The sequence below is a fragment of the Amphiura filiformis genome, chromosome 10 (assembly GCF_039555335.1).
Source record: "Amphiura filiformis chromosome 10, Afil_fr2py, whole genome shotgun sequence".
Lineage (NCBI taxonomy): Eukaryota > Metazoa > Echinodermata > Ophiuroidea > Amphilepidida > Amphiuridae > Amphiura > Amphiura filiformis.
The window spans coordinates 6580543-6608501 of NC_092637.1; the positions used below are offsets into that span (position 1 = coordinate 6580543).

General features: G+C 37.2%; 2 protein-coding genes across 2 annotated transcripts; one reads left to right on the forward strand and one right to left on the reverse strand.

The window, feature by feature from the left end:
* Window positions 1-1294: 1294 nt before the first annotated feature.
* Window positions 1295-12092, reverse strand: LOC140162448 (cytochrome b-c1 complex subunit 7-like). Its single transcript, XM_072185688.1, has 4 exons — window positions 11945-12092; window positions 7443-7511; window positions 5074-5240; window positions 1295-3708 (listed from the first exon to the last, which is right to left on the reverse strand). The coding sequence occupies exons 1-4, from the start codon at window positions 11961-11963 to the stop codon at window positions 3631-3633; spliced, it is 333 nt and encodes a 110-aa protein (XP_072041789.1). The 5' UTR covers window positions 11964-12092; the 3' UTR covers window positions 1295-3630.
* A 150-nt stretch (window positions 12093-12242) lies between these two features.
* On the forward strand, window positions 12243-27541 carry LOC140162447 (HCLS1-binding protein 3-like). Its single transcript, XM_072185686.1, has 5 exons — window positions 12243-12357; window positions 17628-17790; window positions 21656-21863; window positions 23531-23645; window positions 27298-27541. Exons 1-5 carry the CDS (start codon window positions 12332-12334, stop codon window positions 27485-27487), a joined length of 702 nt encoding a protein of 233 aa, XP_072041787.1. The 5' UTR covers window positions 12243-12331; the 3' UTR covers window positions 27488-27541.
* The last annotated feature ends 418 nt before the right edge of the window (window positions 27542-27959 follow it).

Here is a 27959-nt window from a genome sequence, read left to right on the forward strand (position 1 = left end):
TGAAGATTTTTCCTCCAAAAAAAAAAAAAAGTCTGGGGGGGAACTGAATATCTTCAATATGAAAGGCCAAAATTTTCAATTGATCATCGCCTTTTCATCCCAGCTGCATACACTTTAAAAAGCCTTAATGTACGATTTCTGTCAAATTTTGATTTTGTTATTCTTTATAAAAAATGTTGAAATAATATTAGTAATAACTGACAGGAAGAGTTGCTGTCCATTTTAGGTTGAAATAACAAGGTAAAGTGAAAGAAATCCCACTGGTTATAGTGGCCATTTAACACACAGTTCTGTGGGAGGACATATTATCATAATTTTTAAATTATGATAATATGTCGAACTTTGCTCTGTTGACCTACAAAGACAACAAATTTGGCCAATTCCATTTAGCTGGAAGTTGGGACATGTGTAAACATTACAAATATGCAAAAAAAACAGGTTTGAAAAAAAAAAACCAATTTCATATTATAAGATCGTACATTACGGCTTTTAGTACATATCATTAGATATCGCGAATTTCAAAAAATCTAAATTATTTGATATCAGGACATTGTTCGTATTCAGCATGAAATTCGGTGTCTCATGCTCTCATGTCCCACAAAAAAATACTCTCCAAACCTTCATACTCCACCCCTTAAAGATTGAATTATAACTCCTTTTGACTGATTAAATTTTGACAATTCATATCGTTCGTCTTAATATTTAGTCAAACGATTTATCCATAAATGCAATTAGCAAAATATTGAAATCTTTTATAATGAATATTCAATACATATTTTTATCAAGGTTAAAAATAAACCGGCTACAGTGCCTACTATTAGCCCACAGACTGGTAGCAAAGCTCTTACTTTCACCCTTAATTTTTATTAAGATTAGGCCATCTTTTAAATTAAAATTCAATCCTGTCTCAAAAGCTTGTGAGAAATTGAAAACCTAATGCAAAATTTATTTTGTTATTGTATTTTTTTTATATTTATGTGTCAGTTTAGAATTTCGGACAAGAATTTTGTGCTAAAATGTTGCGAATAGTAAACAAATAAAGTCACTGCTACAAACTATTATTCTTTTCTTTTATTGTTTTCATGTCCAAAATTTGCAAAAAAATCTGACACTTTTATTTTAACAAGGCATAAAAAATTAATTTCTTTATTTTTAAAGAGGATTACTTGCACGATTTTACTAACGCGTGTGGCAGCTTTGAGACGCAGGATTTAATTAAGAAGATGACCTTACTATTCATTTTTTCTCAAGATCTGTCCAAATGACTCGGAAGTAAAAACACTAAAAGACATAATTAAATTTCAGCAACACAAATTTATTGGATTATGTAATCATAAGTTATATATAGAAACACATCAAACTAAAACTGTTTCTCTGTAATTTAACAGAAAAGGTTTACTTTTTGATGGAAATTGGGGTAACATATGCGGGAACATAAGATTTCTTTCACAGAACTGTTCGTAACTTTTTCTTTCAATGTACAAGCCATCAATATTACAAATTGTGAAACAATATAGCTTGTAGCCACAGCAGCTGAAGGGAGTATCCCATTATGCTTTGCGGTACCATAACAGAACTGTTTGTGCCATAGAAAATGTACGCAAAATCCCACACTTCAACTTTCAATTACTCCCTTAAATCAGGGAAGTTTGAAAAATATCACCCATAGAGTATTGTGAATCTATCAATAGCTCTCAATATCTAAGCGGCTCTTGTTTAAATTTTGTACACATTTGCTATGGAGCATGTAGATATACTGCAATGCATGATGGGATACTCCTTTGAGCAGCTGTGGCTTGTAGCCAAAAAGTTCTTGTCCTAGGAAAATGAGACTTATTAACCATCACAGATTCAAAAAGCGTAAAGAGTCCCATCTTTCTTTGGATCAATTTTGCTGGAGACGGGCTCCTGGCAGAAATATACATACTACAGTAGTTAGGGTTGCAGTAGTCTACATCAAAACAACATACACACCCCCTGTGGAAGACATGACCTTAATCTTTCACCAGTGTGTGTGAATTTCAAATGTTACCAGAATGGGTGACTCTCATGATTTCTGTATATTTCTGCAGAGGGGGTATACCTGTCAAATGTAACAGCTCATTCTATTGGTGTTGCTAAATATTGACACAACTGTTGATTTCTAAATTTGTTGCACTTCATTATAATAATACATTTTGTACCACAGAATTCAAATTGGAGAAACCCCGGCCCCACTGGCTACGCCAATGACTGTAGACCAGAGTCCCAAGTTTTCCCAGTCAAATTCTGTGATTAGTACACTATCAAACATGCATTTCCTATTGCAATACAATGCCACATCAGCAAGGCTGGTGGATAGTCTAGTATTTACATGTAGATACCACACAATTCAAGTAAAACAATGTCCATTGTTATAGATCAGGGAGGATAGTGGGGAGAGGGTGTCTTTGACCACCAGAAAGTTGCTAATCAGATATGCCAGTCAGTGTTGTCAACAAATCCCCAAAAATGTACTTTGCCTATACATTTTGTACAGGATCATCCAAGTAATATTTTCTGAAATCATGAAATTTCCTGAAGACTGGCAACACTGCTAATTCACTGCAGAGCCACTCAATTCTTGCAATTCACTATTCCAGTTCAAATACATACCTCTACGGAAGACACAATGTTAATCTTCCACACAGGAAGTGTGAATTTTAAATGGGGTTACCCTTGACTCCATTTGAAATCTACATCCCCTGTGTGGGAGATTAAGGTCATGTTTTCCATATGGCCATTAGGGGGTGTATGAATTTCAACTGGAACAGCCCAACTGAAGTGTGTAAATGCTGAATTCTCTCTGCATTTGCTGCATGTCTGTCTTTCTCTCTGCATTCTTAGGCTATCCACCAACCCTGCTATATTACATGTATGTTATGACGGCAAAACACAAACAAATTATACCACCCACCTTGTTCATTATTAGTTTCCTACACTGTGGGTTAAATCAGACTTCTTTAAATGCTTCTTACTGCTTTTAATGTATTTATTTTTGACATGCAACTTACAGGATCATTCTCTGGGATATCACAAACATTATTATCGGTTCCAACTCCAGTGACACCTCATGCATATTGTCCTGGGTAGGATTAGGCATATCTTTACTGGAAGGGCATGACAACTAGCACTGCAGACCTATTACATTGATTTTTTAAAAGTAAAATACCAATTACAATACATCCAAAGGTCCATGGGAATTAATGAGGTATCACCAGAGCTGGAATAAAAAATAACAACTATCATTTCATTTTTTACTTAGCTATAGTGTGTCATCTCAAGTTGAGAGTAACGCCATGCTGGATTTTACAGGTGCATGGATAATCCCACGACGCAACTGTGTGAACACACTATCTGACACTGCAAAATCCAACATGGCATTACTCTCAACTTGACGACACACTATAGATAAACCGGGATGCGACAACCAGAACACGGCAAAATGTTTTCTCCAGTAATTATCAATCAATTTCAAAACCGGTTGTAAATTTAAATATTAATTAAATCCAGTTTGACTACACAGTCAGTCGAAATACTAGATAATATTGTCTCATTCTCTGTACAAAGTTCAGTTGAATGCATAATATAATGTGTAGTAAGGTGAACTTGTTATCGGGTATTCCATTCTCTTCTCTCTGAATTTTCTTGCTGCACCTGATCTATGTATGGTTGAAGGTATGTCCTTTCCTGTAATACACAAAGAATCAAAGGGCAAACATTATTGTACTGTAAAGTCCGATCCTATAAAAACTGAAATCTGAGCCAGGTTTTTACAAGTTTGGCGGTGAAAATTTCGGTCCGCCATGGAGTTGGATTTTGTTCAACTTTATAGCATTGCGCTGCGATATCGCAGCCCTGCACGCTTGTCATTGGCTGCTGGAAAATCAAGGTTGGCAAAATGACCTTAAAAGGATATGCAGACCCCACATGCTTTTAAAACATTTATTGTATTTATTTGATATGGAAATAAATGATGAATGAATGAATGAATGACATTGCAACATCGCGTGCTGAAATTAAAATATACATTTTAATTTCATTGCGAGTTGCTGTGATGTTTTAAAAGCATCATATCGTCCTGCAATGTGGAGTAAGAATCGGAATTGATCATGGCAATTTTATTATTATGCAAGGTAAATGTACCCTTTTTTTTCATTTACAGCCCATGCTCCTATAAGAGCATGGGGGAGGGAGCACTCAAGTTTCAGTGTACACATGGGTGACCATTCAGAGAATGAACACGAAAAGCGTGAATTCCAGGGTCAAGAAATCTGACACAACATTCTTTTTTTACCATTCTTATCAAAAGAACTTGGAAGATATTTGTCTCGGTCCCAGCTGGTTTGTGTTCCTCCATCACTAAACAAACCGTTTGGCGACAACCCCGAAATGACGATCGCTGATTGGTTAATGAATTTCCAAATAAAACTGTTTTTAATTGGCTATAGGACGTGACTTGTGTAAGTGACCTGAAGTTACACTAAACATCATAGGCCCTCCACTATTCGTAGATACCGCAAATGCAAAATGTACGCTAGCTTACCAGCCACTGAGGCGCCGATCGTCTGATATCGCCTTTCATATACGCGACTCGCAGCGCGTACTCACGCACATTGTGTTGATTTATGTAACCGCATAGCTGTCCATCAACTGCTGCATGCGCTGAAGCCCAGCGTTGATTGACAGCAAAATTTAATGCCAGTATTTTGGGAGTTGATGTTCAGCCAATCAGAACAGACGTACTATGAGCTTGTCGCCAGACGGTTTGTTTAGTGACGAAGGAGCACAAATCGGCTGGGACCGAGACTAGGAAGACATCACTCATTGGGCTAATCCATTTAAAGTCCACACAACCCTGTACAGAGGGAGTATGAATTTCAAATGGAATTATCACTACTCTATTTGAAACTCTCCCTGTGGAAGATTCAGGTTGAATCTTTCTCAGAGGGTGTATGAAATTCAAATAGAGCTGCCTGATGTGTTCTTACCATTTGAAAATCATACTCCCCCTTCCACAGGGGATTTACAATGGAATAGCCTATTCACTGTTACCTCTTCAAATTTTGTCCACTGCTCCTGGGGCAATACCCGGTGCTTCAGCGACAAATCTAGCGCCCTCCTTATTCGAAAAACTCGGGCATTTTGCTCATCCTCTGGCAGTCTTTTGATTGCCTCTTCAACGACTGGTGTCACTCTAAATGTGTCCTCATAATATAGACCTAAAACGGATTAAAAGAAAATAAAACAATGGAAAGTCAGAAATTGTTCTACACCAGAAGAGTTTAAGCACCAGCCCTCGAATTAACCCACGGCACCCATGGCATTTTGCCGTGGGTGCCCATCCCCATTGCCGTAATGCCCTCAAAATATGTCCTTTACCCAAGGCAGTCACTTGCCGTGCCCTCTAATGAAGTTGCCGTCGGTGCCCCAGCCCTGCCCCTTCATTATAAAATCATGTTCGTGCATATTTTCTTCACTTTTGAGAAATTGCCTTGGTGCCCTTCTCAAATTTTCAACAGATGCCATGATGCCCTCTTGAAATATTACAAACCGTGCTGCCTTGCCTTTTCAGTGAAAATCCAAGGCAATTTTCAACTTGCCCTAAAAAAGTTGCTGTGCCCCTTCAGATCCTTAATTCAAGGGCTGTTAAGGGGGTACTACACCCCTGGCCAATTTTGTGCCTATTTTTGCACTTTTCTCAAAAATTATAGCGCATTGGTGACAGGTAAGATATGTATATTATAGGGGCAAAGACTACAACTACTGCACTGAAAATTCAGCAACTCAAGGCAAGTAGTTATTGATTTATTGATCAAATATTGGTTTTCCTCATTTTTGACTGTAACTCCACAACTGTTGTCTGTGCTGAAATAAAATTTCCAGTGCAGTAGTTGTAGTCCTTGCCCCAATAATATACATAGCTTACTTGTCACCAATGCACTATAATTTTTGAGAAAAATGCAAAAATAGGCAAAAAATTGGGCAGGGGTGTAGTACCCCCATAAGAATGGTCTTAACCCTGGAATTATGGAAACTTTAGGGCTTCATAACTGCTAAATTATTAGTCTAAAGAATATAAAAGTATACATTTTAGATTGGAAATGACTTGCTGAATTCATCTGTGAGGTCAATTTGGGCCAAAATGCTCATTTGGGAGAAAATCCCAAAAAGCGGGTTTTTGGCCCAAATTTTAGTCAGCGTAACAAAAAAAATTGTTTGGCCAAAAAAATTTTTATTAATTTTAAAACTAGATGAAAATATCTAGGACCGTTTTTTCATTTTTTGAATTTTGACCAACTTCACCAAAAATATTTGAAATTTGGTAAAATCATGCTTTTTATGATTTTTTGAAAATTTTGCATTTTTGACCATTTTTGGTGCAAATTTCTCAAAGTTGGTCAAAATTCAAAAAATAAAAAACGGTCCTAGATATTTTTATCTAGTTTTTAAAATTAATAAAAAAAATTTTTGGCCAAACAATTTTTTTGTTACGCTGCACTAAAATTTGGGGCCAAAAAACCTGCTTTTTGGGATTTTCTCCAAAATGAGCATTTTGGCCCAAATTGACCTCACAGATGAATTCATCAAGTCATTTCCATTCTAAAAATGTATACTTTTATATTGTTTAGACTAATAATTTAGCAGTTATGAGGCCCGAAAGTTTTCATAATTCCAGGGTTCAGACCAACCTTAAGCACCAAAAATTACCCTGTTCTATGGGCCCAACCTTCCCAGATGTTGCATTTTGGGAATTTTTTGCCATTTTTGGTTTGATTTTAAATGAAATTTCTTTCGGTAATTTTTTCCAGAAAAAAAAATCCAGCCCTACGGACCTTACTTGACAAGTATGTCTGCCTGTAGAACAAGTTTTTCATCACCTTATCCAGGATTTGAAAGTTGTCTAGGCTGACCAAGAGAGGGAGAGGGGAAGTGAGTGGGACCTTGATTAGTAATATCAACAAATGCAATATTTTTTGTGTGATTCTGTCAACAGTAGACTCAGTAGCAATAAAAACTGTTAAAAGTGGGCGTTTTCGAAATTTATTTTCACACTTTTCTCAAGGCACAAATATGTATACATCCCTTTTGTATAGGTCAATGTAAAGAATCGGGAATTAAATAGTGAAAAATTAATCACACACAAATTTTCACTTAAATTAACATGGGTTGATGCTGACAAAAAGTACCTCAATGAATACTAGAACATCCAGATCTTGCAAAAATGTATTTCTTGACTATCAACGCATGCTTAGCCAGTGTGTTCTCAACATGAAAAGAACAGGAACCTGTACAAAGTCAAGGAATGTCATTTGCTGTAATGAGATGAGCAATGTTGCAAAGGATTCTGGGAAGGGTGAGATATCTTCTCTAGCTATTTATGGTTCAAATCTCAACGAGTCCTCATGATACGTGTAACTCACCATATCTGTTATAGCGGCAGGCATTGAAGTACCACTTGCGTACCCCGGTCGGGAGCGCCTTAGCGAAACCTGTAACATAAAAATGAATAAACACCAATTACATACAGTCAGCGAAGATAACAAAGTACATGTAAAGGCTTTCATTCAAGCTCTTTTTAAATACCAGAAGATAATATTTTTTTACTTCTGTGGTCTGTGCTGTGCATCAACATAAACAACTAGGCTGTTAGTGTCAGATCCCCCTTTTGCCTGTTCGCCCTAGTGCAATGAGCCTTGCTTGGTGCATCGATGGCATTGCGCCTTGATTAGTGATCGATCGCTTATCGATGTATCAGGCCTTCGGTGATTGCCTAGATTTCAGCCAAGATGCCGGAGGTCAAACGAGTTTTTAACCTTCAAATAGCTTCATATAGAGTAATGTTATGGTGACATTAAAGATGTTTATGGAACCAGAAGCGTGTATTCTCAAGATTTCCTGGTCGTTGCTGAGTGAGTTTATGATTTAGGAAGGTTTGAACTCTTGAAGTTCGCCATGAAATAGAAAAGCTTAGAAACCTATCTGATAGGAGAGTGATTTGTAGCTCTCCTTAGTTGACCATTCTCTCCTTACATTCTATTGTAAATGCTCTAAGCTAAAAAAAAAACAGCTCTCCTTGAAGGCTCCAAGCGTTATTTAATGCTCTCCTGCAAAGACAGTCCCTGGCCTGAACATCACTTAGTTGATCGAGAAATCTATCTAATCCATATTCCATGACATGATGCTTACTGTGTGTATAGGGATACAGCATGGAACTTGAACTTCAGTGACCAAACTTTCATTCTTTGTGAAGTTTAATGTTACCGGAATTTATTTTAACGACTTTTATCTACCTCCCACGTACAGGTTAACAGACTAACCATGCTATAAATGCTTTTTCATGTACTATACCAGTTGTGATCGGCATTGTTTACTTTCAAATTTCCATTGCTTTGCCTAGCAATGCATGATAGTCACTTAAGTCACTGCTGGAGTCATGCTTCCAAGATTCCGACGTAATTTGAGAGAGCTCCAAGCTATCCTCATATATCCATCATCGGTTATCAGTGGCCTGGATTGAGGATAGACTTCTCAATCTATTAGTATTTTGGCGATCCTGACATTTAGACCACACAAGCTTATAAGAACTAAATTTTAACTTAGAGCATCAAAGTTTAGTTTTGCATCATGGTTAAAAAGTTGCCAAACACTTTGGAGTGAAGGTTTATTGTATTGGAAGAAGGGCAGGGCTTTGATGAGGGGCATTTTGGGGTAAATAACTAGATCAGAACTACATTAATCAAATCCATGGGTTCCTACAGTCGATGACACACATTCGATGGATGTAGGTCAGAACAACTTTTTGAAAACTAAGTGAAAATGGCCATTTTTTTCTAGGAAGTTTTTGTCTCGAAAAATAATTGTAAAATATCATTTACGCATGAAAAGTACCTTTATAAAATAAGCATCACTTGAAGAAAGTTGCAGAAAATTTGATAAATATGGGAATTTTCTCAGAAAATTACATCACATTTTTTGAGAATTCGCCATCTTGAATAATATGCAGAATTGCGTCACGCACTAAAAAGATGTCAAACACACTTGAAAATGCCTGATTCCTTGGCATAAATTATCGTCAAATCTCACATACATCATGCGTTTGTGCTACGTGAAAGCTTTGGCCCTGGTATCACTTGTTTTGCATCAAGCTCTTTTACATCAAAAATAGCTATAAAAACATGAATATTGGAACAAAAAAGCTTGTCTGATACAATAACTCTAAAAGGTATGTTTGTACCTGTACTGTAGTTGAACTTGAAAACAAGTTTAACCTTGTTGAGAAAGTTTTAATTTAAAATGAGCAATTTTTAGGTATACCAGGTGAATTTAAATTTGCCACCAAACTGCATCATTGAGTAAAGAAAGCCAAAACTGTTAACCTTTTTGTCATAGCACTTTCCGTGGCAAAGTTACATCTTTTCAAAGATCGACTTTCATCAAAAAGATTCTGCTAGCAAAATTCCCCAAAACAGCATTACGGGGGTGTTTCTAGATCTTATTCTTAGTCTCATGATGATAGCTTTTTTTAATGGAACTGCTATCAAAATCCCTGAAGACTAAAATTCCATGTGTGAGTGTCTCATCAGTTATCACCATAAAAAATCATATATTTGGGTCAAGTGAAGTATAGAAAACATTTACGTAGGTTTCCTTGACCGACCTGTTCCTGAAAAAAAATTGAAATTTCTATGTAAATATGTATTGTGTTTGGTCCCCGGTCTAGGCGAATTTCGATGACTAGCAAATGTGTTAACTAAGATAGACATGTCCACATTGCTTATTATAGAGGGCGACATTCACTGCCCATAGGGAAATACACAAATTTGAAATTTGGACACCAGAAACTTGACGACGTAGTCTAAAAAGTGCTGGTACTTTATCCTTGATACAGAAGTCAGCATGCAGTGAAAGTTAGATTTCATAAAATAAAATAAAATCGCCTTTGTGTAAAATGGATCATCGTGGTAAAAAATGATGCATTAATACAGTGCAGTTTTTAAAAAACAGACATTTGCCCATAACTTCGCTAATTTTTGACCTAAAGACATGGTTGACCCCTCATTTTTAAAGATAAATAATCACCTTTTTAAACAAAATAATTTCAATGTGAAATATCCTACTTGAAAATGTTGTGAACATGCCTAACTAAGATTTGCCTGGGCTAGCATACCTACAATTTTAACGTTTCTTGGGTAGTCAGAATCGCCAGTAATTTTTAGTACAATTGTTTAATAAAATTAAAATTTTTACGATGAAAAAATGGATGTTTTAAGCTTCTTTTCAAAAAATTGGTTTTAGCTTGTTAAAAAATGGGTAAACTAAAAAATCATAGTACCCCCTTAAAATGAGGTTACTTCAATTTTCACTCAATTCTTAAAATTTTTGAGTTAAAAAGAAAGGGAGAGGGGATCAAGATCAAAATTGTGTACCGTCATGACCGTAAAGATCACAGGATCATACATTATTTATACAAGGCGGTAGACGAAGCACATTCTCCCACTGTTCTCGTTGGATTATAATCTCCCAATCGATCCTGCGGTTGTTGATCAATAATCGTAGAAGTGTCGCTGCACGGAGCATGTGCTCTATGTGTCCAACGGAGCATGTGCTATGTATCAATGTTAAAAAAAAAGCAAATAAAAAAATTTAAAAAAATAAATAAATAAATAAACAAACAGACTTTTAATAGAAAGGAAAACGAGCAAGGTACACCAACTTGATGTGGGGAAACAAGTAAAATACAGACTAGACAATATGCAGGGGGGGGGGCAAAACCAGTCAATGTAGGCATAGGAAGTAAGCAAAGTTCGATAGCCAAAAATTACCAGTTCCAAGGCTCACAAAAGTGCTAAACCTGCAAAAACAACAAGGATCAATGGTAATACAAAACTGCACTAGAACAAGTGATGAAAATCACTGTGCATATAAACAGACACGCTAAACCAAACATCCAGAGTAGGCACAAAACAAGCAAAGTTCGATGGCCAAAAATTGCCAATTCCAGAGCCCACAAAAGTGTCAGGAAAACAGTAGGCCTACACTGGAAGTGATGAAAATCACTGTGTACATAGCAGTCAAACATTAAACAGACAAAAAACAACCGACGTTTCGAGCAGATAAACTGCTCTTCTTCAGGGACAGACAACAAAATATAAAAGCAAACAACGAAAACTACATGCTGTAATTTAAAAACAAATTCAAGTCAAAAACTGAAGGCAAGTTCAAATAGAACTCAGTAGCAAACAAGATAAGCTCAGAGCAAATAATAACTTTTATTAAAAGAAAGAAAGAAAGCCAAGAAAAAAAACCAAATAAAAATAAATAAATAAATAAACAAACAGACTTTTAATAACTTTTATTAAAAGAAAGAAAGAAAGCAAAAAAAAAAAACCAAATAAAAATAAATAAATAAACAAACAAACGGACTTTTAATAACTTTTATTAAAATAACTCGAGACTCAATCAGTTATAATTTGATTAAATGTTTTAATAAAGTATTATTAAAATAATATAAAATAATTATAAATACACGCATGTATGTGAAGCAACAGCAGCAGGACGGCAGTGTCACTGTAGTAGGCCTATAAGTACATCGATAATTCGATAGGGTGATTGAGTCATAATAATAATCCCTCTTATTATAGTCAGCGAGAACAGTGGGAGAATGTGCTTCGTCTACCGCCTTGTTTATTTATGAACCCTACATTTATTTTTGCTTCTCAGTGAGTGCTGAACATGCAGAATTCGTCTCCTTCGCATGTTCGATTTTGTCTCCCACACACAAATTTCGACTTCGCATCTTCGCACTTTACCGATAAGAAGTCTTATTAAAACTTGGCCAACATGGAGACAGTTAACATCTCTCTTATATGATCTGTTTGAATCATTAAAATAGCACGAGTAATAATGATTTTATCAAACTTACGTTGAGCTAAATTCGCCATTTCTCTATCTTGTAATCGGAAATTCGCCGGTAATTTTAGACCACCTAGACCCGTTGAAATTTGTACCGAGTAAAATAATGTTATGATTTTGTCACAAACTGCAGGAGTAAATTCCAATAAATTAAACAATATATTTAAAAAACTCTATTCAATGATTTTGACGTAAAATATATTTTAATGATAATCATAAATGATACAAAAATCCTATTATTTAGCGAATTCCTAATATGTGTCAGGCTAGAGGGCTTTTTAAGTGACCTTTGACCAAAAAGCAAAAGAGGTCGCACTTTTTATAAACATCCGCATCGCTGAGCTGAAAAGTGTGCACGTAAAAGTTTACATTTTGGTTATTTTAACGAGAAATAAAGATGTCACAAGCAATTACAACATCAAGGTAGGTTTTTAACATGTTTGAGTTTCATGTGATATCTTGCATTTTGTGTGTTTTTATTCCAATTTGTCAAATGCAGACTCGTGATTTGACTGGCCATTTAAACTTGTGCCCCTCCCCCATGCATGCATGTGCTGAGAAAGCTTACAGATTGCCAGCAATACTGTCATGACTATTTTTGCAGTATTCAGGTCACTTTGCATGAAATGTTTACAAATGATATTTTGCTGCGTTTTTTGCACAAGACAAACATGGAGCTAACTTGTTCTTAAATAATAAGCCTAAAATAGCAGCTTTCATATCTACATTTAGACAGTTTAAAAGCATAATATAAAGTAGGTATCCCAGGCATAATATTTAGGTAACCTAGGCAAACCTTAGTTAACACATTTACTAGTCAGCGAATTCACCGAGACCGGGGCCCCAACACAATGCATATTTACATAGAAATTTGAATTTTTTTCGAGAATAGGTGGGTGAAGGAAACCTACATAAATATGTTTTCTATACTTCACTTGACCCAAATATATGATTTTTTATGGTGATAATCAAGTCGCACATGGAATTTTAGATGGATTTTGATAGCAGTTCCATTAAAAAAAGCTGCCATCGCCATGAGACTAAGATCTAGAAACACCCCGAAATGCCGCTTTGGGGAATTTTGCTAGCTGAATCTTTTTGATGAAAGTCAATCTTTGACAAGATGTAACTTTGCTACGGAAAGTGCTATGAAAAAAAGGTTTTCAGTTTTGGCTTAGTTTACTCAAGGGCTTTAATTTGATATATAAAACGATGCAATTTGATGGCAAATTTGAATTCACCTAGGATACCTATAATATTTTGTGTTCTAAACTTGAGTGCATGGGAATCAACCCTGGTTGGTTTAGATCATATTTGTCCAACAGGCAACAACTTGTCTCGGTTGATGGCATTTCATCGGATTTCATGAAAATTACCTGTGGGGTTCCACAAGGTGTAGTAGTTTATTGGGTCCCCTGCTGTACCTTTGCTACAGCAACGACATGGTGTCCTCCGTGCAAAATAAACTATTACTTATGCCGACGACAGTGTCATCTTAGTTTCGGACAAAGATGACACTGTCGTTTCCCATGAACTCAACAAAGAACTTCAATCATGTAATCAGTGGCTAATCGACAATCAATTATCCCTGCATGTGGGTAAGACCGAGTGTATTTTATTTGGCTCTCATGTGAAATTAAAGAGAGCCACTGATTTTAACATCAATTATAACGGGCAAGTTATCTGCTCCCAAGATAGTATTAATTATCTTGGAATCACAATGGATCAAACACTCTCGGGTGACAACATGGTTGATGTTCTTGTCAGGAAAGTCATTGGGTGTCTTAAGTTTCTTTATAGGCATTCAAACTATCTCAATCAAACCCTTCGCAAAAATTTGTGTGCTGCTCTCATACAGTGTCACCTTGATTACTGCTGTTCAGCATGGTTTGTTGGTATCAGTACCAGAGCTAAACACAAATTACAGATCACCCAAAACAAAATAGTCCGCTTTATTCTAAATTTGTCTCCCAGGACCCACATTGATCAGTTGACTCAGTAACTCCATTAAACTTCTAAATTCTCAGGACCGTGCTAAACAATTAAGGCTTAACCACGTATTCAACATCTTCAATGATACTGGTGCACCATACCTCAGAAACAACTTCATTAGAATCTCAAGTGCTCATACCCATCGTACCAGATCTAGTAATTTTAATTTCTTTGTGCCCAGAGTCAAAGGTATTGCCAACAAGTCCTTCTACTATAATGCCATCTTAGATTGGAATGACTTGCCGCCTCAAATTCAGTCCATAAGCAACAGGATGGCATAAAAAAAGGCTGTCAAAAAACACCTGGCTGATAGTGCTTTGAAGCAGGAATCTGCAGAATTTATACGTATGTAGGCTTATGTCCAAATGTCTCTTTTTTTCTATTTTCCTCCACGTCCACAGCCATTTTTTGTTTTGGGACCCCATTGGAAATAAGCCTGCATACGTAGCCAGGCTTTTATGGGCTATCCTTGCCTTGCAACTTTTGGTGTTGTGGTGTGTATGCCGTTCCAATCTGGGATGGCATTTTGTGGTTTGTGCACATTTTATTATTGTTGTTAAATTTTGATGCATTGTACTTGATGTCTTAACATTTTTCTGTATTTTTGTATATGTTGCAATGCTAAATAAAAACTAAACTAAACTAAACTAAACCTTATGCTGGTTTCATACTACCCTGCCGCTTGCCGCTGAGCGGCGTGGCGCACGCGTATTGCAGAAAAACGGACACAATCAAGGCTTGTCATTGGTTGAAACGCCCTGCTGCTTGCCGCAGCGGCAAGCAGCAGTAAAGTATGCTGGAGGCTTTAGGTAACACATTTGCTAGTCAGCCAAATTCGCCGAAAATGTCAATGCATATTTACATAGAAATTTAAAACAACTGGCCGAAGAAGGAAACCTACATAAAAATGTTTTCTATACTTCACTTGACCCAAATATATGATTTTTTTATGGTGATAAGACAATCGCACATGGAATTTTAGAGGGATTTTGATAGAAGAAAAAAAAAAAAAAGCTGCTATCATAATGAGACTAGATCTAGAAACACCCCCGAAATGCTGTTTTGGGGAATTTTGCTAGCTGAATCTTTTTGATGAAAGTCTATCTTTGACAAGATGTAACTTTGCTACGGAAAGTGCTATGAAAAAAAGGTTTTCAGTTTTGGCTTTGTTTACTCAAGGGCTTTAATTTGATATATAAAATGATACAGTTTGATGGCAAATTTGAATTCACCTAACATACATGTAGGCCCCCCTTGCATTTAGGCTAATGAAAAGCTATGAAAGTCAATGTTATGTTTAGCGTAACATTTTTTTCATTATTCATTATTTTGCAGCATTTCCTTATTTACAAAATAACGGCCATTTTATCAACAAGCAGTGCACTCTATACCCGCCAATACTGTGTTTAAACAAATTCGATAGCAGGCAGGGAATTTCCCTTTGAGTCGATCGAAAAAATAATGTGTCATTTGTGCACAAAATAACTGATCAAAAACACTTTTTATAGCGTCATTATATTTCAAATTGATCTATAAAAAACTAAAAAATATATAAAATTATGTCCCAAATGTGATATTCACCGAAAACAGAATAGCTGTTCATAATCTATATAAATAAAAGGAAGTCGCTAAATCTTGTTCACGAGCAGGCTAGTTATTAATATTTTTAGCTAATTTATGCAAGCCAACCATTGTAATTTTATCATTCACATACTGTAAATGGTCTCATATTAAACTCGAGGACGCTAAAGACGTACTATGGGTCTCGCCCAAAGATTTGTACTAGATACGGTACAGCCACAAGCATGGATGTGAGACAAATGTTGTGTACCGCATATTTCAACGGCTCCAAATCACAAGATAGACCCATGCGTAAAACATATAGGGATCATCGACCACTGATGTTATTTATGATCTTTTTCGTTGATATAAACTTCTAAAAATCACTCATAAATGTTAGGAAAAAAGTGAAACCTTCATATTTTATACAAAATAATGAACTGTTTTGGGATTCTGGCTTCTCGAACGCGGCCAAAAATTCATAACGCGGGCCCGGGGGGGTATTCAGTACAAATGACCATACGGGGACGTGCCGCAAATATGGGTAGCATTTTCAGCCTTCTGGTATAGCAATGACCCCTTTTTCAAAGCCTATTTTGGTATATGAATGGGTCCTTTTTTCAAAATTTTCTCAATTTTTTCGGAAAATAGCCCAATTTTTCCTTAATCTAGCTAAAATTTTCAAAATTTTCCCAAAATTTTGGGAAAATTTGTAAAAATTAAGACAATTTGGGCTAAATTTGGCAAAATTTTGACTTTTGGTATATAAATGGGTCCAAATTTCTTGAAAAATTGGTATATTTATGGGTCCACTTTCAAATTCTCAGCGGCACGTCCCTACCAAAACCAAACTTGAGTACCCCCCCCCCCCGGGAACGCGGGCGGGTTACGCCAGGACCCTGACAGCAAGTTCAGAAGTGTGTTACTGTGTGGAAGCGGCCATTGACCCTGTCATCACGTATCAGGAAGTACCGCATAGGGCGCTTGTGCTGGTGACGCTGTTCGTTAGCACCCCCCCCCCTGTTGCCGTTAGCACCCTATGGCAGCTCCCACGTGTGATTAGCGGGATTTTATTTTCAGGTTCTGTAGCGTGCAAATTTGGCTGGTACGTTTTTTTTACAGTGGGGACCTGGTTACGCTAAACAAATAACATGCTGGAAATTATGAACAAAAACAAGCTATTCCCCTTTAATTTGGTTTAACTTATTTTGAACACTCACATAAAATAATCCAGTTTGTCAAAACATTTCATATAAACACATTTTACTCATGACCATTTTTGCCATCAATACAATCTTTCAATATTGCACATCAAATTCAATAAATGAAAAACATCCAAAATATGAAGTTAATCCATGCAAGATTTTATCAGTTTCTAAAAATGCATCACATTTCTATTTACCAAATTTCATTATCTTCTTGCAATGACAGAGACAACAATAAGCAATATTAAACATCCATTATTTTACCAATGTCCATAACATAAACAGAGAATGGTATACTCACTTCATTCCTTCAAAGAGTTGACTTCCAACTGATACATGATTGCATCACATCACACCACACCACAACCAATGGACTGCAAATGATGTTCAACACAAGATGACTGAAATATATTTATTATTTCAGCTCCCATTCTATAAACAAACTTTTTTGGTTATCACTACTGTCCTCCGCAGTGTAGAATGCCTTTTAAATTTCAGGTCTTACACCAGAATTAACTGTCCTCACAGGTGTAGATATTTCAATCTACAATGCCTCTAAAATTTGTAGGTCTTACACCAGTACCAAAAAGTTATTTTGATGATGCGATCAATTTTGCTAGCAACTACAGACCCATGTCTGCTCTCAAACCATAGCTATGTGAAAGTGCCTTGATTAAAAAAAAAAAAACACTGAAGAGATGTTGTACTTGAATCTCTTTGTTGAACTCACAAATATTTAATAGCGTTCTATTGTTATCCTCCCAAAATACAATACACACACAAAACAATCAATATAGGCATTCCATGCTAAAAACTGCAAGTGTTGCCAGTTGACAAAATTACAATTCCCAAGAATGAACTTCATAAAAATCCAGGATGAAAATTTAATTTTCACTATCTGTGCTGACAGTGCCCTTGTATGTATTTGTATTTCAGGGAGTTGCGTAACAAGGAGACTCGTATTGATTTGAGTGTACCAGACTTTCATGAGGTGTCTGGACTACTCAGCAGTGATGAGGTGTTTCACGTTATCGTCATATCAAGTCTGTCGTACTTCAAAACCATCAAGCATAAGAGGACGGATACTGTGCAGTTCATGGTAAATATTTGAGTCAAGTTGGGGACCAATCAATTTCTAGTATATTGGGCGATTTCAGAATGTTGTTAAATTTCATAGTCCCCCTGGTTTTCTCCCCAAATGTATTCCCCTAATTTCTCAAGTTTCTTCATATGTGACTAGAAGTGTGCTATGGATAATAAAAGTGGTCGTTTTGGCTTCTGTTTAGACACCCCGCCCGTACAATTTAAAGCAATGACAGATTCAAAATGGTGCACCAAATAGCTTCAATAAGGGGCTTTGACAGATTTCATGTAGAGTGTAATCCTAAACATGACATATAATGGGACTTTTCATCAAAATTCCAAAAAGCAAGATACATGGGATCTCATGGGCATGTAATCAGAAAATCAGGCCTACCTCTTTGGAGACTATAGAGGAGGCGAATATCATATCCCTAGCTTGAATATATATAGGCTACAAAGAATTTGATCGCTTTGTGAGAGTCTCGATATATCTCTTTTTCAAATCGAGCATGGCTGGGATATCCAGCCAAAATTCAACCCCCCCCCCCCCACACACACACACATGATATGGGGCCTGGGACATCTTCTGGTCAATTTTGGTCAAGCATTTGGCCCATAGTTTCTTCAAATTATCAAGGTGGGGGTTCCTGATAGGATTGGGTAGTGCTAAAAGTACTTCATATGAAAAAGATTACAAATTGATTATCATGAACAGTTACATAGAATTAATTTGATACCAAAAAGACATCAGTAGCCTAACTCATCATAATACCCGGGTCATAATACTAATAAAATGGTCAAAATAGTGATTTTTAGAATTTTTAAATGGAGGTTTATGGTAAAAAATGCATTTCTCACCTTTAAATTCATTAATTTCATGAGAAAAGAGACATATTCACAATCAGAAGGGTATTGTCGCTTAGGCTGACATACATAATTACATTAAAGATTTCAAAATATCTGAAAAAAAAAATTAATAAAAATTGGTAAAAAAGCATGATTTTGCCCAAATTTGGTATTTTTAACACTAAAAACACTTCAAATGAAAAAGATAACAAATTTATGGTCATGAACAGTTACTTAGCTTGAATTTGACACCAGGAAAACATCAATAGCTCACCAAATACTGATGAAATGGCCAAAACATTGTTTTTTAGAATTTTCCATGATCCAATCAAGCCAAAGTCGGCAATAATGAAACTGAGATGTAGACAAAAAGAGAGGAGAAATAACAATAAAAAAACACAAGAATATGGACATACAGGGTGAGTCAAAAAAAGTGCAATAGAACAAAGAATCGATAATTATGCAAGAACCAAGTCAAACTTTCCCATTATTGAATGTTTTTATAAATGACACACTCAAAAGACACCTTTTGTGAAAATATGAAGTGAATCGCGAGTACAGTTTAATTTTTATAAGTCATTTTGCTGCGATACCCAATTATGTTTTTTGTCCACGAGATACCATGTTTTTTGAATGAGAGCACACTATGCACGGTAAAGGCATTAGCTCTGAAACTGACATCAACTTAAAAAACGGTGATTTTTACGTTATTTTAATTTCTTTTTTCTGTTCAAACAAACTTTCTAACATTACATTAAGTCCTTCATACCTCACTCGACTCCAACTCCAGTTTTTTAATCCCAATATGTCCAACTTACTGGATATTTTGTAATTCACTCCACTCAATTTGCGCGCATTTTATTTTGACATTTGAAAAAACTCGCCTACAATTTGTATGTTTTTGATTGAGAATAAACTTCTTTAAAGTAAAGGTAAAATGAAAATAACAACAAATAATGTTTCTTTTCCTTAAAAAAGACCAAGGGCAATAACACTTTGGGTGCTCCATTTAATTTCAATGCCAATGAGGTTAAGAAAATGGCAGTTGTTCCAAATCTACCACACAGAGTTCGCTGACATTCAAATTTTAGATGTCTCTTGGGCAAACATTAAAATTGGGTATCGCTATAAAATGTGTCATAAAAACAAAACGGTAAATGATATTTCCTTTATTTCTTCACACAAGGTTGCTGATGAATATATCATATATAAAATGTTTTCAAACCTAAAAGGTTCCACTCGGTTGATTAATAAAAATGGATTTTTTTCTCTATTGCACTTTTTTTTACTTTCCCTGTATAAACCACTTAGCACCAGATTATCTGAGCACTTGTCTCCATATTTATCACCCAACCCGTAATCTCAGATCCGTCAATGATTTTCTTCGCTTGATTATCCCAAGGCTCACCTTAGAGCAGGTGACAGGACATTTACTCTATGTGCTTCACGGAATGGAATAAACTTCCCATCACTATAAGACAATCCTCTTCTATCGCAAGTTTTAAAAAGTCGATTAAGACCTATCTTTTTCCATGATATGTTTCCGCTGATTTCCTCAGTTGACCTGTGTTATTTTATGCCTTGTATTATGTAAATTTAAGGTTTGTACTCTATAACATTATTTATTTAAGGCTTTTGTTTGTGTACTTTAAGATGTTTTTATTTTTACTTTGTAAGCGCTACGAGCTTGTCATAAGGAACAGCGCACCAAAAGTTTTCTGTTATGTTATGTTATGTTATGTTATAAAAGGTTCATAACTTTGCAACCAAGTATTCAAGAGACCTGGGGATCCAAAATAATGTAAATTTAAAAAGTTTTGCATGCTTCATGCGCAATTGTCATAGTAACACCGGGCAAAAATGATGCCAGCCTTTTGCAGTTCTAATCAAGATTGGTGAGGGCGTTTAACACCCAAACGATTTGGTATGATAAATCAGCCCTGTAACCCCCACCCCCCCCCCCCACCCAAAGTCCATTATTGCAGTTTTTCAAATTAGCCTAGTAACCACAAAATATTACCATTGTAATTATAGTGTACATTTTGAAATAAAAGCCGATGATCAATTGAAAATTTTGACCTTTCGTTTTGAAGATATGGATTTTTTCCCAAAACACCAAACAAAATTAGGTCTTTTGGGGGGAAAAAATCCATATCTTCAATATGATATTCATCATCTTTATATAACCTGCCATTAAAATATTTTTAAAATGTTTTGACCAAAACCGAAATATGCTCATTTATAACTTTTTAAAACATTTCGATATTTGGACAGGTAAAAATAAATGTTCACCATTGTTTTGGGCTAAAAAATAGTGTAAAATCAAAATTGTTTGCTCACTTCATATGCAATTTTCATGGTAACAAAATGATGCCCACAAGCAATTGTTTTATCTTTGCCCCCTCAGACAACTGACCTTAAACACCACTGAACATTTAAGATGCTTGGTCCTCCCCACCCCATAAAAATGGATTTCTACAAAGACCACACTGAGACACCTTTTGCATGTCTAATCAAAGCAGTGACCACATAAAGGAAATGATTGAGTAAACACATGTAGATAGGGATAGTCAAAGGAAGTATTAAGTTGCAAGTTAACATCATGTTACAATATTATCTCTCTTGTCAAGTTCACTTTGTCACTTCCTATAAAACACCATTGGAGATGGTGAGAGGAAGACCAGAAATGACCCCTTTTATAAATGTTCCGCTAATATTTTGATCATATGAATAAAATGATGGGATAATTCATTTAATTTAAAACATCTCAGATTGTGTCACACATACAGCAGCTAAAGTCTTCTTATTTGCAGGGTATGTTAGTTTATTCCAGTACATTAATTACAGTCATGTAAAAATCTGAATTTTGAAAAAAAAACATTGGTGGGTCCCCCTCAACAAATGTTACAATATGGCTTTCATGTGTAATGAAATAATAGCTTGACCCAAGCTACTATACCATTCACAATATTTAATGATAGGTCCCTAAATTTGAAAAATCATTACCGTTTGTGGGTTTTTCTTTCACTCTATAGGTAGAGAAGCGCTATGGTGAATTTGAAGCCTTGCATAAGGCCTTGAGTGATAAATTCCCTGCCACCGTGCTCCCGGAACTTCCACGCAAAGTACTCATGCTGAAAGACAGTACCCCACAGGAACGACGAGGTTCTTTTGATCATCTAATGAAAGCTGTGGCGTGTAACCCCAAAGTGGCTACATCCTCTCTTATGTTAGCATTCTTAGGTAAGATGATTCTCTGTGAAAAAATGATGTAACTTGTATAATCTTATGTTGTGAGACAGTGCTCCGGTATGGTGAGCATTGTCTAATCATCTGATGAAAGCTGTGGCGTGTAACCCCAAAGTGGCTACATCCTCTCTTATGTTAGCATTCTTAGGTAAGATGATTCTCTGTGAAAAAATGATGTAACTTGTATAATCTTGTATGTTGTAAGACAGTGCTCCGTAGGAACGGCGAGCATTGTCTAATCATCTGATGAAAGCTGTGGCGTGTAACCCTAAAGTGGCTACATCCTCTCTTATGTTAGCATTCTTAGGTAAGATGATTATCTGTGAAAAAATGATGTAACTTGTGTATAATCTTATGTTGTAAGACGGTGCTCCGTAGGAACGGCGAGTGTCATTTGAGCAGGTGATTATTATGTGGTGTGTAACCCCAAAGTGGCTACATCCCAGTGCTCCGTAGGAACGGCGAGAATTGTCTAATCATCTGATGAAAGCTGTGGCGTGTAACCCTAAAGTGGCTACATCCTCTCTTATGTTAGCATTCTTAGGTAAGACGATTCTCTGTGAAAAAATGATGTAACTTGTATAATCTTACGTTGAAAGACAGTGCTCCGTTAGGAATGATGATCTTCATTTGATCATCTGATGAAATATGTGGTGTGTAACCCCAATGTGGCTCATTCTTAGTTAATGTGATTCTAGCCAATTCTCAGTGCCCCTCAAAAAGTCTACATGTATGCTACTCCTTGTCTGGCAACTACTGTATCAAGTATTGTGAATTTTGAAGGTTTATATGTTTAAATTTGAAAAAGAACATTGCAAGTAAAACATTAATGCTGGTTTCATACTTTCGTGCTGCTTTGCCGCTCTGACGAAGATTTTGCTTCACTGCCCAGTCGCACCAGAAATGCTAGCGGTGACCAGCAGTAAGCCGATATATCGCTCACTTCACCGCTTTGACCAAAGCGGCAAATCACTAGCCAACTCGTGAGCAGCGTCACTCTGAGGTATAAGAACAGGAAACAATTTTTTGTGATGCTGAGTGACAACGTTGGCTTTCATAGTCAAGCCGCTGCTGCTTCGCTTGCAGAAAAGTACAAGTGGCATGATGAAGCGTCGCGCTGCTCAGTGACCAGCAGCAGAAAGTATGAAACCAGCATAAGTCAGGCAGGTGTATTTCTATGTGGACATGCCTGATTGATAAGTGGACATTTAAAACTTCTGCCTTTTGAGAAACTGATGTACAGACCTTTTTCATCTATAACTTACAAAATGCTTATTCTTTTCATACCCAAAAAGTCCCAAATTTGCAAGTTTATATCCCTCTGCATATGTAAGTTATATCGTGTTGACTTTGCTTGGCCTTCATTTTGACCTGACTTGTAGCAAGTTATATCATGCAGTGGCGATGCCAGGAATTTTTGTCGGGGGAGGCATGGGGGCAAAGTGAATTTCAGGGGGGGGGGCAAAATCAACAAATTTTGCACAAAATTGCTGCAAATAGTGGACATTTTTGCGATTTTGGGTTTTTACTGGGGGAAACAGGGGAAAAGAGTTCAAAGAGTTCTGACTGGGGGGCATTTATCCCCATGCCCCCATGGTGCCTCCACTGGTTGTATGATCTAACAAACATGTCTAACATGGTATATCTCCTTTGAATTACAGGAGTTAGAGCAGAGAAGATAAAGCAGGTTGAGCAGATGGCTCTTGATGAGGCAGAGGCAGCAAAACCAGACATACTCAAGAAAGATGAGGCTGATGGAGCAGAAAAACCAAAAAGGTTAGCAGAATATCTTATATGACTAAGCTTATATGACCCTTTTTTGTCTCTGGTCATGCTGGGTGAGGCAAGGGCCACTAAATCACAGATACTCAAGAAAAATGAGGTGATGGATGAACATGATGAAGCTATTGCAATCAAAATCCATACACCCTCAGGGGGCATGCCTATGCGAAAAAGGCATGGTTGAACTATGGTTAACCATGGTCAACCATGGTTCAACCATGGGTTTTGACCATGGTCAAACCATGGTCAACCATGCTTTGAAAAATGGCACCACGGCCAGAGACCATGGTCTATCATTTTGACCATGGTCTATCTAAAGTGACCATGGTCAACCATGGTTAAAACTTAGCATGTTTGACCATGGTTGAACCATTGTCAACCATAGTTCAACAACCAGGGTTTTGACCATGGTCAACCATGTTTTGACCATGGTCAACCATGTTTTGACCATGGTCAACCATGTTTTTGACCATGGTCAACCATGTTTTTCAAAAATGGCACCACAGCCAGAGACCATGGTCAACCATGGTCTATCTAAAGTGACCATGGTCAACCATGGTCAAAAAGTTGCATGTTTGACCATGGTTAACCATGGTCAACCATGGTTCAACAACCGTGGTCAACCATGGTCAACCATGTTTTTGACCATGGTCAACTATGGTCAACCATGTTTTTGAAAAATGGCACCACGGCCAGAGACCATGGTCAACCTTTTGACCATGGTCTATCCAAAATGACCATGGTCTATCCAAAGTGACCATGGTCAACCATGGTCAAAACTTTGCATGTTTGACCATGGTCTACCATGGTTGGCAGTGGTGCCATATTTCAAAAACACGGTCAACCATAGTCAATATGATCATGTTTAACCATGGTTGACCATGGTCAAATTGTCCATATTTGACCATGGTCAAGCATGGTTAACTTTTGACCATGGTCAACCATGGTCAAAACTGTTCATGTTTAACCATGGTTGGCAGTGGTGCCATTTTTCAAAAACATGGTCAACCATGGTCAAATTGTCCATGGTCAACCATGGATGACAATGGTGCCAACAACTCCTCCTATACCTTTGTACAGGAGCCAACCGTTGTTAATCCGTGATGAATCCACATGCACTTTTACTCAGTGTATAAGCGTATACGCCGAACGCGAGCGAGACTACGCGTTACGCGAGAGCGTGTAAAATTCGTCATGCCTGGAACCTTTGTGCGTATGCAAGCTTAGAAGTTGAATTCAGTGTCTTTTAGGTAGCGGCTAAACTTTGCCGTTTTATTCTGTAGCGTTATTGCTGATATTAACAGAGAAATCATCGAAGTTTTTGTAAGGCTTAGTGACAATGATTGGCTGACATTCCTCGTAAAATAATCGTGAATTATACGATCTTTAGCTTCTTGTCGTTGTTGAAAGGGATTCAATCATGTTTCACCGTTGTTCATCACCGCTTAACAACTCGCGTCCGGTGCGTCTACGTGGTTTACTTGATTTCAAAACCATAAAACACTAGTAACATTTATTTTGGGGTTAATTACATCATCAGGTGAGGCTTTAACCATGTTAACTGTAAACCGGCCTGCTTCACTAGTTATACTACACATACACAATCATATCATGATTAGCATAGAATAATAATATTAATATGTATCATTGACAGAGCCATCAATTTGTGGCATGAGATGTTCTAGAGTCATTATTATCCATGTTATCATGTCTTGATCTCTATCTGGTTTTTCCATGAAGAGTCAGCTGTAGCTTGTCGAACAGATAATGCATGCATGCAGCTCGCGTTTTTGTGCACAATACTCAAAAGTCATGTCATGACAGAAATACCACAGCTAGCTTTAACTTGCTTGAAGTCTACAGTTTTTACTCACTGCTTAAGCTTAACAGTTGTTTGGGATGTTTCCATACCAACTTCACCTCCAGTGGGTTCCTCAATAACTGATAAGTCTTTCAATTGAAACTCTTGCATTTATTCTGCAAATGTTAGATGTAAGAACGAAACAATCTCAGCACATGTGTGCCATCCGTTTTGCTCATGCAGGCTGCCATTTTGATCTCCTACTGTATCCAGCCTGTAGGCAATTAAGCCTGTCTCCCATGGTCAGGTGAGGTGATGACCATGGGTGACCATGCTCAGCCATGCTAAAGCATGGTTGACCATGGTATACTTGAAGTAACCATGGTCAACCATGGTCAGGTGAGGTGATGACCATGGCTGACCATGCTCACACATGCTAAAGCATGGTTGACCATGGTATACTTGAAGTGACCATGGTCAGGTGAGATGATGACCATGGCTGACCATGCTCACCCATGCTAAAGCATGATTGACCATGGTATACTTGAAGTGACCATGGTCAACCATGGTCAAGTGAGGTGATGAACATGGCTGACCATGCTCACCCATGATAAAGCATGGTCAACCATGGTCAACCATGGTCAAAACATGGTTGACCATGGTTAACTATGGTCGAGCGATGGTCATACCATGGTGACCATGGCAACCATGGTTGACCATGGTCAAGCCACCATGGCTGATCATCGCTGACCATAGTTAACCATGGTCAACCATGTTTTGACCATGGTTGACCATGGTTGACCATGCTAGCACGGTTGACATTTCGCCTAGGTGGGGGCAAAATGAAGTTCAGGGGAGCAAAATCAGGGGAGCAAAATCAACATATTTTGCTCAACATTGCTGCAAAAAGTGGAGATTTTCATAATATTGGGTTTTTATGGGGAGCAAGAGTTCTAACTGGGAGCATTTTCCCCCTCCATGCCCCCCTCCGGTGGTGCCATTGTACACCCTGTATGGAGAAATCTTCCACACACAGATTATAAATTTAGAATAGAGTCAACCATCAGTTCAGGTAACTCCATTTGAAATTCACACCCCCTCTGTACATGGTGTAGAAGATTAAGATCAAGTCTGTCATAGGGGTATACCGAATATGAATGTCAACTGGAATAGCCCATTGTGAATCTGAACTTGGCTTTTGGCTCTCTCTGCTTCCATTCGGGTGGCCCAAGGGCGTAGCGTGGGTCATCACATTGGGGTGGGGGTCACTATGATATTGGGGGGCACCGGATCTGATTGGGGGGCACAAGCCGTTTTGCGGCAATTAGCCTATGGGATTTTTACAAATTTCAGATCGTTGTAGGGGACACATGCCCTCCTGTGCCCCTATGACGCTACGTCACTGGGGTGGCACCATCTAACAATGCTGTTGTTCATTAGCAAAATATCTAGGTTTTTACACAATACCTTCCAAACAAACAATTCCTATTCATTTAAAAACATGATTAAGGTCTAACCATAGACTATACAGACTAATCACCAATGGGTAAAGTCCCAACATCACCTGTTAATGAGGGCCAATCGTACCATGCGTGAGACAAAAGTGCTATGCACATACCGGGTATATTTAGTCTTACGCGTTGACGCGCAATGCTCTATCATAGATCATGAAGGCGCATAACGCTGGCATGATTTTATGGACACACACAATCGAAACGATTGGCCTGCATATAATGTGAGAATTCACAGGATAAAAAGCATGGGGACCGTGCTGTGGCTGTATAGTCTGTATATTTTCTAGTCTGTGTCTATTACAAATGATCTCTCAACAATTTGATTGCATAGTCAACTTCCCAAGAAACAGAGTGTTGGACTTTTTGACGACCTGATTAGTGAAGATCTGGACTTATTCCAAGACAAGAACAACAAAGAAGAGGAACTTATGAAAGGCATCATTGAAGAAGACGATGGAGGACTATTCAGTGTCAGTACTACCAGCAAACTGCATTCAAGTAAAGGTAGGATTGACCCTTGACATTTAACCTTTGACATTATGACCCATGTATTTGACCTTTTTTCAGATGACACATTTTGAGATCAATTTTATAATTAGTATTTGTTGCTTATAATCTTTGTATTTATGCATGCTGTTTTTATTTCAACAACAAAACTGGTATTGGGACATGTCAAAGGTCAGCAGGTTCAGCAGGTTCAAGAGGAGTCAAGTAGGGTTGCTTTGTTCAATGCTGTTTTTATGTACTAACGGGGTCATATTGTTACTTGTGGTGTGACCCCTTGCACTTTGACCGTGCATCATGTTGTTTCATATTTTTATCAGAATCGGTACATTGTCTTCGCAATGCGATCTTATGAGTATTAATATAGCAGGAGTACTCTTTACTTATACCTTTGACCTATTGACCTTTGACATTGTGATTATAATTTGGGTTTAAGTCTCAGAATATGTGGGATTACCTTGACTTATAAATAAAATGCAATCAAAATAT

Bases quoted from the DNA above. Each gene is read 5' to 3' on its own strand.
- LOC140162448 (XM_072185688.1), bottom strand. The intron at 5,241-7,442 runs GTGAGTTACACG...AATCCGTTTTAG, and splicing joins CTGCCGCTATAACAGATATG to GTCTATATTATGAGGACACA. The intron at 3,709-5,073 runs GTAACAGTGAAT...TGTGTATTACAG, and splicing joins AGTGGACAAAATTTGAAGAG to GAAAGGACATACCTTCAACC.
- LOC140162447 (XM_072185686.1), top strand. From the start codon at position 12,332: ATGTCACAAGCAATTACAACATCAAG. The intron at 12,358-17,627 runs GTAGGTTTTTAA...TTTGTATTTCAG, and splicing joins CAAGCAATTACAACATCAAG to GGAGTTGCGTAACAAGGAGA. The intron at 21,864-23,530 runs GTAAGATGATTC...TTTGAATTACAG, and splicing joins TCTTATGTTAGCATTCTTAG to GAGTTAGAGCAGAGAAGATA.